Source organism: Cetorhinus maximus, chromosome 20 (genome assembly GCF_964194155.1).
Source record: "Cetorhinus maximus chromosome 20, sCetMax3.hap1.1, whole genome shotgun sequence".
Lineage (NCBI taxonomy): Eukaryota > Metazoa > Chordata > Chondrichthyes > Lamniformes > Cetorhinidae > Cetorhinus > Cetorhinus maximus.
In genome coordinates this window covers 57,696,453-57,708,012 of record NC_135898.1, presented here as the reverse complement: position 1 = coordinate 57,708,012, position 11,560 = coordinate 57,696,453, and the positions used below count along the sequence as shown (strand labels likewise).

The 11,560-nt window shown below is 40.6% G+C and overlaps 1 protein-coding gene across 3 annotated transcripts in view; it reads right to left on the bottom strand.

Moving 5' to 3' along the window:
- inpp5f (inositol polyphosphate-5-phosphatase F) overlaps nt 1-11,560 on the bottom strand; it is a 213,269-nt gene that overhangs the window by 4,270 nt on the left and 197,439 nt on the right. For all 3 annotated transcript variants that reach the window (XM_078564764.1, XM_078564765.1, XM_078564766.1), the window contains exons 18-19: nt 7,261-7,389; nt 6,199-6,286 (exon numbers count right to left, since the gene is read on the bottom strand). In XM_078564764.1, the coding sequence (XP_078420890.1) occupies nt 6,199-6,286; nt 7,261-7,389 (217 nt within the window). The remainder of the gene's footprint in view (nt 1-6,198; nt 6,287-7,260; nt 7,390-11,560) is intronic.

Below are 11,560 nucleotides of genomic sequence, written 5' to 3'. Positions count from 1 at the left end.
TGTACCATCCACAAGATGCTTGCAGCAACTTGCCACGGCTTGACAGTACCTTCCAAACCCATTCCTTACACATAGAAGGCACATGGGAACACCAAGTTCCTCTCAGAGTTACACATCACCCTGATCCAGAAATCTTCCTTAGTCACTGGGTCAAAATCTTGGAACTCCCTAACTGTCCATACCGGCAGCAATTTAAGGCAGCAGCTCACCCCCACCTCAAGGAGAATCAAGGATAAATGCTGGCTTCCACATCCAGTGAATGAAGAAAGAAAAATAGGCAACAAGGTGGTTTGTAGAACTCAAATAATATAAATTATGAGGATAGACCGTTATGAGTGAGGCTTCCATCATTAAAGAAAGGCATATCGAGGGTTTAAGCATTTCAGACAGATAAAAGGTAACTTATTTATATTGGCAATTATCTGTAATTGCAGAACTAGAAAACTGGACCTACAAAATGAACAGAATATGATTCCACTGTATAAAATGAACCCTCCTCCACTCCTAAAATAGTAGCCCAATTACCACGATTTAATGCTGTGAAAAAGATTAAAAGAACATAAACACAATGGCATATAATTGCTACTTTTGGGATTAAACCATTCAGGTTTGAGTAACACAATTGTATTAGATTGCTATCCTACAGTTTCAGCTCCATTGCCTTGGTGGGCTGCAAAGTAGTTCATTTCGTCAGCGTCTAGACCATTAACCGTACAGTCTTTTGGAAGGATCAAGCTTAGTAGCCCAAATGGCAACTTCTTATTCATTATTCCAAAAATAAAAAACTTCCTGAAATTTGAATTTTGAAACTCCAAGTAACCATTACTAAATCAGAGACAATATCATTATTGCTGCCAGGTCTGCACTCACTTCACAACTAAAAATCTACTTTAATGAACCAGAAAAGCATCCACCACACATTTCTATCCAGCTTATAACACTACTACCTCACTCTGAAAACATTTTTACAAATTTTGTCTGACAGGTGTGGAATTTCGACAGCTAATTTTTCAATCGTTGGTAGATTAGAAAATGGTTGAGAAACATGGCGCATAAATACTTGTTTGTGGGCATCTAAATCATGTTCCAAGCAAAAAGCTTCAAGAAGAATCTGAACTAAAAAGAAAAAAAAACAGCCCGGATTGTGGAGATTGTAATCGATGAAACTGAAAGCATTCGCCCTCATTACAACTGTGAAACTGACACCAACTTCAGTTGTCTGCATATGCACAGTTAAACTCGGAAATCCAGAAGCTGCCAGTGGTAATTCACCACTCCTCCACAGGGTGCATTGAAGTCCGTGCAGATGGGAGTCTTTAGAAAATCACGAATTGATGCGATCTTCCATGTGTCCCATCGCAATTTAAAAACCCTGAAAAAGTTGCGCCATGCTGAAGGAGGTGCAATGGAGATTTCAAACGACGTACTAAATGATAATTACTGAACAGCCACTTGGTCCTGCAAAACTCATTTTATATTTGTGGAATGACAGCTTTCTCCATTATGATAAAAATTGCATGGATTTTAAATAAATTATTTTTCAACCTTATTCCTAATCTTTATTCCACTCTGTAAAATGATCGAAAAAGTGAAGGATATTGAATGCATTACACTTCCTGGTATGCTGAGAGAATGTTTCATGATGGCTGGCTACTTGGTCGGTTTGATAACATCACTTGAGGCTGGGTGCCTGAAAGGTTGGCGCCAGAATAAAATGAATATCAGTGGAGGTGAAAAGTACACGTAACTCACTACATCTTGGTGGGTGGATTTCTTCGAGATCAACCGAGAGCAATCCATTAAAAATTATTAAAATTATACTATTGATGTTAAAAACCAGTCACTGATCCCTGGGTCAGAGACTATGAATCCTCCAGCGTGTAACCCCCCTCCTGACTCCCCAAAGCCTGTCCACCATCTACAAGGTGGAAGTCAGGAGTGTGATGGAATACTCTCCACTTGCATGGATGAGTGCAGCTCCCACAACACTCAAGAAGCTTGACACCATCCAAGACAAAGCAGCCCGCTTGATTGGCACCCCATCCAGAAATAGTCACTCCCTCCACCACCAAACAAACAGTGGCAGCAGGGTGTGCCATCTACAAGATGCACTGCAGGAACTCACCAAGTCTCATTAGATAGCACCTTACAAACCCACGACCACTACCATCTAGAAGGGCAAGAGCAGCAGATATATGGGAACACAACCACCTGGAAGTTCCCCTCTAAGCCACTCACCACCCTGACTTGGAAATATATCACCGTTCCTTCAACGTTGCTGGGTCAAAATCCTGGAACTCCCTCTCCAACAGCACTGTGGGTGCACCTACACCACAGGGGCTGCAGCGGTTCAAGAAGGCAACTCACCACCGCCTTCGAGGGCAATTAGGGATGGGCAATAAATGCTGCCCTTGCCAGCAATGCCCACATCCCATCAATGAATGAATAAAAAATACAGCAGTTTAATGTCTTTGGAATACATACAAGATTTTCAATATACACCAATATCACTTGAAAGTAGTTATCAGTTACAGAAGATTCTTTGTACCATCAGAGTATGCTTCAGAGTGCATAATTGATGGTTTAAACTTTACAATTCATATCATGAAAGAAAAAAGAGCGACTTCAAGTGTATGTTCCCGGCTTTCCTCTAGCTGATTGTTCACGCTGAATTCTGCTTGATTTATGCCAGTTTAAGCTTAAAAAAAAACCATGTAAAAATAAAACCCATAAAAATGAAGGATTTTCTCTCTATTTATCAGAGCAATTTCTAATAAAACTGAAACCATTTTTCAAAGCTGCTTTTACATCTGTTATCTCAAGCATGTTTCAGCAGGTAGTTATAGCTTCCCAGTCACTATTTTTTTTTCCTGTTGCTAGGTACAATAACTGCAGCTGGAACGTTTGCAGCGGAGTACCTCTCAGGGGTGCACATTAGGTCCAAACAATGCTTTTAGAATGAATTGAGAACACAGGACAAGGAAATATAGGTTCAAATAGAGGACTGATATCAAGAAGTTGAGAGATAATGCTTAATACCTGGAACAGGCTTTCAAGAAAAGCTGTCAAGGTGAAAACCCAAAGATTATTGGAAGAGTTGAATGCCACATTGGGGTTTGGGAACAGCAAGGGTCCTTCAGGAGAGATGCACTAAAGATCAATTAGCTTTTTGAGCCCGTATTTATCTCGCAGATCATCTTGAATGTGGACATAATCCAGGAGAAGATCAGCAAATTTTTAGTCTGCAAGTCTCTGCTGAGGTGTTTCTATTTCAAGACTCCAGGAGGAGAAAAAGTGCTTCATTACAAATCCACAATTCTCCCCTGGATTCTGGGGGGAAAAAAAACAGACAAAGCTGAACATCATAAGCAATAGCATTATGTGACAAGTAGCAGGCAGCAAGTGCCATTCTGCATCTTCCTCAGTCCCCACTAAACAATTCAAACTACTGGTTTGATTGAAAACCATTAGGCTGCATAATTAAATTTTTTACACCAATTCTTCAGCCCACAAAAATCTCTCCTGTCAAAAACCAGACCAGGAATAATGGAGAAAGCAGCAACTTTCATCATTGAAAACCTACATTATGCAATGCTTTTGCTAATGTACTCAAAACTTCCAAAGGCACTTCACAGGAGCTAACAAAATCTAGCTTTGAGCCACATAAAGAGATACTGAGACAGATGACCAAACGTTTGGTCAGAAGTAGGTTTTATAATTTTTCTTTTAAAATATTTGATTGATTGAGGATAATCAACAAGTTATTGTGGGGAATAGTTTTTACCTTCAAAACAAGTGAGAGCTAGTTTTAAACATGTCTCCGATTTCCTCTCGTTAATTCACCGAAATTTCCTCAGAACTATACTAAAGCATCAGCCTAGATTATGTGCTCAAATCTTCAATTGGAGGCTTGAAGTCCATGACCTGAGAGACTAGAGAGTGCTACCTTGGAGGACCTTGTTGCCAGCCATAAAATGAGCTACATATTCTCACCTCCGCTGCAAATAAAGATCTAGGCCGTGATTTTGCAAGGCCCTGTTGTGGTCACGGAACCTTATAAACAGAAAGCGCAGGTTGAACAATCAAGCATGCAGTCTCGCTCCACCAATTTGCAGACTACTTTCTTCTCCAACAGACAACTGAGTGTAAATAAGTAGGCCTTACTACTGACATATTCTGCCTTATGTCAATATTTATATCCAATTGTACACAATGAGGCTCTGTCCACAGTGTGACCCATAGAAACAGAATTCAGGACTACCCTGGGAACTTGCCTGAAGGAGCTTCCTTAGAAAAGCGAGAGGAATAGGTTTTTGATGACTTTTCTTTTGTTTGTTTTCCACCTTTTGCTGCATCTTGTTCTACCGTTAGTTGGTTTTGCTGGGCAGGCCATATTTGCACTGAAGGGGAAGGGCATTGCTCCACCAATCACAATTCGTGGCTGCTGCTGATTTTGATGTCATGGTGGTGAAGTAGGCACTCTTTTGGATTTCCAAAGGCTTTGTATAGTTGGTGCTTTGACCACACAAGTCACCATTCTATGACATGCATTTGTACAACTTCCCCACATTCTGGTCACATCAAGGGACACCAATCTGCTATTTCTGCTTTACAAGGAAAAGTGCCAGACTTGTGCCACCCACTGTACCCATGACCTGCAAACCAGATCTGAATCGGGAACACGCGCCATATAGAAATGAAAGTTACCACATGACGCTTGCTGTATCTACGATTTTTCAAAAAACAAGTGCTTGATAACGTGCCACAGAAGAGGCGAATGAAAATTAAGGTACATGACATTAAAGAGAATGCAATCATATGAATACAGAGATGTTAAGACAACAAAGCAAAAAGCAGGGATAAAACGATGTTTATCAGATTTGGGTTGAGGTGTGCCTCACAGATCTGCAATGGAGCCACTTTTGTTTTCCATTTATCTAAATAATTTGGATAAGGAGGAATAATATTGAAATTTGCTAGCAATGACAGATTAGGAAACAGGTCAGCTGTTCAGGTGAAAGAACTGTGAAGTATGTTTGGGAAGGAGAAGAGTGAAAGGAAGTATACCTGACATGGTAAAAGCGGTGGAGCAGTCACATATGAAGGTTAGATCTTTCAACAGTGGGAATGAATGTTAAAAAGAATCATAAATGGGTTTCAGAGCTTTAAAAATAAACCAATTAAGTGATATGTGCCAGCCTTGCAGTTCTGTATGTGGTTCTGACCACCACTCCAATATAGGAACTACATTATCCCACAGTGAAGGAACAGCAAATATTCACTCAAATTCTATCAGAAATGGAAAATTATAGTAACGACCCTTTACATTAGAACAGAGAATGCGGAGGCGTTAAAAGAAGGTTCCATAATTTTGATAAGGTTTAGAGTGGGTAAATAGCAAGTTTGCTTCTACTAATTGAAAAATCAGTAACGAGTGGAATCAGGATTGTCACAATGACATTTGCCTCACTAACAGGGTTATTGGAATATAAATTTTAACCACAAGTGGCTACTGAGATGACAATAACATTGTTCAAAAGGGAATTGGTTAAGTATTGAAGAGGAAGAATATAAAAGGATACACGGAAAGGACAGGGAAATTGAATTAAAAGTAGAGAGTTTCTGTTGAAAAGCCATCACTGGCACAATGATAATTTTCTAAAATACATCTGCAGAACTGAAAGAATCCTCTCACTTTCCATAAACTTCCTTTTATTAAAAGAACCCATTTTGTTCTGAAAGCAGAATTGGACATCAATACTACCACATGCAAATGTTTCAAGCGAGTGTATTTTCCTGCTTTGCATCAACTTCCTACCCAAAAGCACAGGGATTTTTTTTTTTATTCGTTCATGTTCAGGCATCACTGGCTAGCCCAGCATTTAATGCTCATCCCTAATTGCCCTTGCTCAGGTCATTAAGAATCAACCACATGTAGACCAAATCAGGTAAGGACAGCAGAATTCCTTCCCTAAGGGATATTAGTGAACCAGATGGGTTTTTACAACAATTGGCAATGGTTTCATGGTCATCATCAGACTTTTGATTCCAGGTTTTTTTTTTTAATTCAAATTTCACCATCTGCCATGGTGGGATTTGAACCCGGTTCCCCACAGCATTACCCTGGGTCTCTGGAATACCAGTCCAGTGTCAATACCACTATGCTACCGCCTTAAAGCTGTCCCAAATCCAACTCACCTCTCTAATTTCTTCTCCACAATTGACACATTTAGTCCCAGACTCTGTTTTGTAAGTTGAAGCATCTCAGCAATGCATTGAAGAGTGTCTGCAAACCAATTAAAAACACTTTCAGCACTACTTGCAAGATCATCTTAAGAGATAAATCAGAACTTTTTCTTGTTTCACAAAAAGATTGATGTCTTGTTCAGGGGATGGTTCCACAGCCTATGAGTGCCTTGTCCAAGTTTTTCACATGCACATCAAGTGGGTGAGGGGGATAATAACCAAAGTAAATTTCCTACTACATCATAATTAGAGATTGCTGGACTGAGATCATGGTCACTCTTTACCTGCTGAACATAAGAGCTTGCAGGCTAGTTTGTGTTAGTTCTACCATTGCCCCAGTTGAGATCAGCTGACAGCATGCTTGGTGATGTGGTGGGCAGATGGGGAGATGGAAGTGCAACCAGCAATATTCTTGATCCATGGAACTCAGCTGCAACTAGATGAGCTTACTGAGCCATTAGGGGAGCAGTAAAGTTCTTACAACAGGTTGCAAACTCCATTGAGAAACTTTTTCAAATCTTTTACCCCCATGCTGTCTGTAAACATTTATAGGTGCCAGTGATTACCTAACTGTTGGTCTGTGCACCCACACCTGGATGGTATCAACAGCTGTTTAACGCAGAGTGCACTCTCACCCTCACCCTGTGTTCATGTGTGGACGCTTTTCAATAGCAAATAGGGGTAGGAATAGTGGTTAATTTTTCTCCATATGGCACAGGGACATTGGGGCCAGTCTCTCTCTCTCTTCACTCTCCCCAATCCTCAGGATTGGACTGGGTGAAGTTAGGGGACACTATTTAGGCAAGTTCGTCAGAATGAGTGTGAACAACAACTGGGGGTAGGTGGGATCTTTTACAGGATGGTGTAAAATTAGGGATCATGTATAAAAAATTTGGACTTGTTTCCCCATCAGAGAACATCTCCCATATAGCAGCACTCCCGCTGTAAATGGATTAAATCAGACATTATGGCAACCTTCGGAGATGGCAGAAGCAGATTTAGGAAAAACTTTACCTTTCCCATCCTCCTCAGGGTTTCGAGTCACAGCTCGGAGTGTATGAAAGTACCCACTAGTTCCAATGTGCTTGTAATGCAGCCGCATACAGGTAAACTTGGGTTTCCCAAAGAAAGTTGGTTCTGGACCTTTAGAAAGAATAAGCCATTACAATACTTGCTTTCATCACTATTAAGAAGAAGTATTCACAAGGATTCGTTAAATCTTATGCTGAATATGCTCCACTGTCTTTAAAGCTGTTTTTTTCAAACCAAACGCTCTGCATGTGAATGAAAAACTTGTTAGAAGTAAACTAGTAAATCAATTATGGGGTTGCATACAGTATGTCACAGAACATGGTCTCTCTCAGCATTTGCTGTCTTCATGTTATCTGTTTCACTGCTTCTCTTTTCTTCTAACTTATTCCCTTCCTTCTTTTGCACTCCTGTTATGCTTTTTGTTCCTCTGCTTCTGTCTTTCTCTTCCTTCCAGGGGGAAGGTGGTAGATGGGATTTATAGTATGGCAGAGAAAGGAGCCACTAATACTTGCAGCCTGCACCTGGAGGGAAGTTGCGGGCGAAGTGGCTCTCTTCTTATTCTGTAACTCAATTTTCCCTACATGTTTTGCTCCCATCTTGCTCCCTAAACCATGACCATCCACAGTACCTCCTCCCTCAATCACTACCCAAACTAAACGCTTCCTTTTGAGTTACCTGTTCAACCCCTGTATCCCTTCACCTTCACTGCATTAACCCTCCATTTGCCCTATTCCTTTGCTCAAGGCTAGGTAATGATAGTCTGCCTAATACTGCTTCACACCCCACCTCTTCTCCCTCCATTTATTTCCCTCATAGAAGTTTTATTTGCTTTGAAAATTCAGTAATGTTTGAGTTTTGCTTAAAGCTAAAGAATGAAAAAATACTTCCCTGCCTCAGACTGTCTAAAAGGGGTTACTAATTACAATATGCCTCATAGATGTAAGCAAACCGCTAACTTAACAAAACACTGCTGAGATAATGAGATAGTTTCAGAATGTAATGTTCTTTTTTTAAAAATTGGACTATTCGGATAAAAGCATGCTCCTTTCTCTGACCCCACTCTGTATCTCACTCTCATCTTAACATAGTTTGAACTATACAGAACACAAAACAAAAGCTACAACAGATATGTGCCAATTTTCCTCATGTAAAAACTGGCATTTCTTCTTATAAAAGGGGGAAAGGCCCCTTTAGGTATAAGGCCCTCCCATCATAGTACAAATGGAGGGAGAAGAGGTGGGGTGTGAAGCAGTATTAGGCAGACTCTCATTACCTAGTCTTGAGCAAAGGAATAGAGCAAACGGAGAGTTAGTGCAATGAAGGTGATGGGACACAGGGGCTGAACAGGTAACTCAAAAGGAAGGGTTTAGTTTGGGTAGTGATTGAGGGAGGAGGTACTGTGGATGGTCATGGTTTAGGGGGCAAGATGAGAGGGGCTGGAAACCATTTAAAACCCCATGGGCTGTATGTTTGACATGAAATGAACATTGAAATATAATATGCAATTCTAAGTAAGGTGAGACACCTCAGAGTGGCACATGTATTGAAAAAAACTAATCTGTTTTGCACTTCAAGTAATATTAAAGCTGAAATGTTTTGTAAAGTACTTTAATAACTTATGAATAAACATACTATTAGAAATTTTTTTTTTTTAAAAATAAAAATTATACCAGCATTAAGCTTTGGGAATTTGTCCCATAGCTTTTCTTGAAATTTGAAAAAAAAGAGCTGAAATTGCTAGATAGAAAGAAAAATAGTGCATCAATCCAACTACATTACGTGACTCATGAATGCTGAACTTTACAAGATGGTTATGTTTAAAATGCCCTCTTTAACTTAAGGTGAAACAGGAGGTTCTGAAAAGGGGGGTGGCGAGGTCACAATAAACATCCCAATTTGGAAACATGCCCATTTGATCTGGTTGCCATGGGGAGAGAAACGCAAACAGGAACCCGTCGAGACGCCAAGTGACAGTCTTCATGCCTTTTCAATGGTCTCAGAAAAAGGATAGCTGCTTTTTGAGGCACGGATTATCAAAGGTGATCCTACTGTGGAGAAGCAAGGTGCTTGGGAGAGTTCATTTTCTGTTCAAAAGGAAGGGAACAGAACAGATGGGGCTCTTAGAGATTTAAGAAACAGACCACCGCCAAGGTGGGGAAAGAAATCCGATTTGGAAAACTTGGACTGAGTGGAACAATCTTCGAAGAGCACTGGAAATTTTGACCTTGTGTGATGGGGTGAAGTGAGCCTGCTAGAGAGCTGGGAGTCACTGCGGAACTGTTCCCGTGATGCTACATATCTGCCAGAAGTGTGATGCACCGCAAAAGGGTTTCATAAGATGCACCTTGGTTGCATTCATTAGTTAATACGCAAGTACCTTTTTCTTTAGTTTGGTGTATTAACTACCCATTAAAGTAATGTCTGATCTATGTTAATTGAAAGTTTAAAACGTGAAACCTTATCATTCAGTTCTATTATCACTGAGAGATGTATCTTTTAAAAAGTTAATAGTCTCTATACGGATCATAACACCGTACTTCAAAAATAATCTATTGGCTGTAAAGTGCTTTGGGATGTCCCATGGTTGTGAAAGAGACTTATTAAATCTGCATCCTGAGAAATTTGCTACACTATACTTGCTTAAATTTCACAATCAAATTTTGGCCTACAGAATAATATTCTATGCAAAAGCCAAGGGAATTGCAAGAGTTTGAGCCCTTTTAATAAACACTTTAATGAAGGCATGGAAAAGCTCAGAAAGACAATTCCATGTATAAATTAAATCAGGTTATGATGTGCGAGGAAAGATAGATTCAAGCACCCTGCAAATTACTTACCAAAACAGTAGGAGACATACAGTGCAGGATATTCTATATGGTTTACCTATAGATGAGGAAACAGCAGCTGCGAGAATATGATGAACAAGTATATATGCTCTTCTAAGGAGGAGCTGGACTGATAAATGACAGGACAAGAGATCATAGCAAAAGTTAGTACGATCTCGTGATCTCCTGGCATGGTTTCAATTCCCTGAGAGGATCAAAGGGGAATTTTCCACAGTATATTCCCCATTATCGGTCTTGGATTTTTAACCTTTCCTATCAGATTATATGGGCTACCCAGGTAAGGAGATGTGGCAGGGAGGGAAGAGCAAGTTTACAGTCATGACCTTCCAGCTATCATGCTGTAAGGCCACCTTGATGGACCAGCTAGTTTGTCCCCGTTTGCCATTTCTTCATGTTTGCAAGCAACTGTTGGAAAAAGCACATTATTTGAACAATTACAAAAATTGCTAAGTGATAGCAATTATGGCCAAAATGTTATTTTCCCCTACTTAGTGGAAAGCAGGAAATTGCTCACAGTATCTACCACAGTATCATGCTTGGCAGCGGAACACAGGAATCAATAACGCACCCAGACTAAATAGGTGACTGAAGATTAAGAACACAAGAGTTAGGAGCTGGAGTAAGTGGCCCTTCGAGTCTGATCCACCATTCAAGATGAGCATGGCTGATCTTCCACCTCAACTCCACCTCCCTGCACTATCCCCATATCTAAAGTGCCCTAGTACCCAAAAAACCCATCAATTTCTGTCTAGATCAATGATCAATCATTGATGGTTCTCTCAGGACAAAGATTCACAACTCTGAACAAAGTAATTTTTCAGCTCAGTCCTAAATAGCCAATCCCTTATTCTGAGACTGAGATCCAGTGTTCTAGATTCAACAGCCAGGGGAAACATTTTCTCAGCAGCTACCCTGTCAAGCCCCTTAAAAATTCTACATGTTTCAATTAGACCACCTCTCAGTCTTCTAAACTCCAGGGGATATAGGTCTAGTTGACTCACTCTCTCTTTTATAGATGAATCAGGATAGGCCTCCTTGGATAGGAAGTCACCAAGGCTCTTTAGACAGCACCTTCCAAACCCACAACCACTACCACCTAGAAGGTGGAGGGCAGCAGACACATGGGGACACCAGCACCTGGAAGTTCCCCTCCAAGCCACTCACCATCCTGACTTGTAAATATATTGCCATTCCTTCACTGTCACTGGGTCAAAATCCTGGAACTCCCCTCCCTAACAGCACTGTGGGTGGACCTATACCACATGCAGCAGTTCAAGGTGGCAGCTCACCACCACCTTCAAGGGCAATTAGGGATAGGCAATTAATGCTGGCCTAGCCAGCGACACCCACATCCCATGAATGAATAAAAAAACCCTCATTTCAGGAACCAGTCAAGTGAACCTTTATTGCACACCCTCTAGAGCAAGCATGTGCTT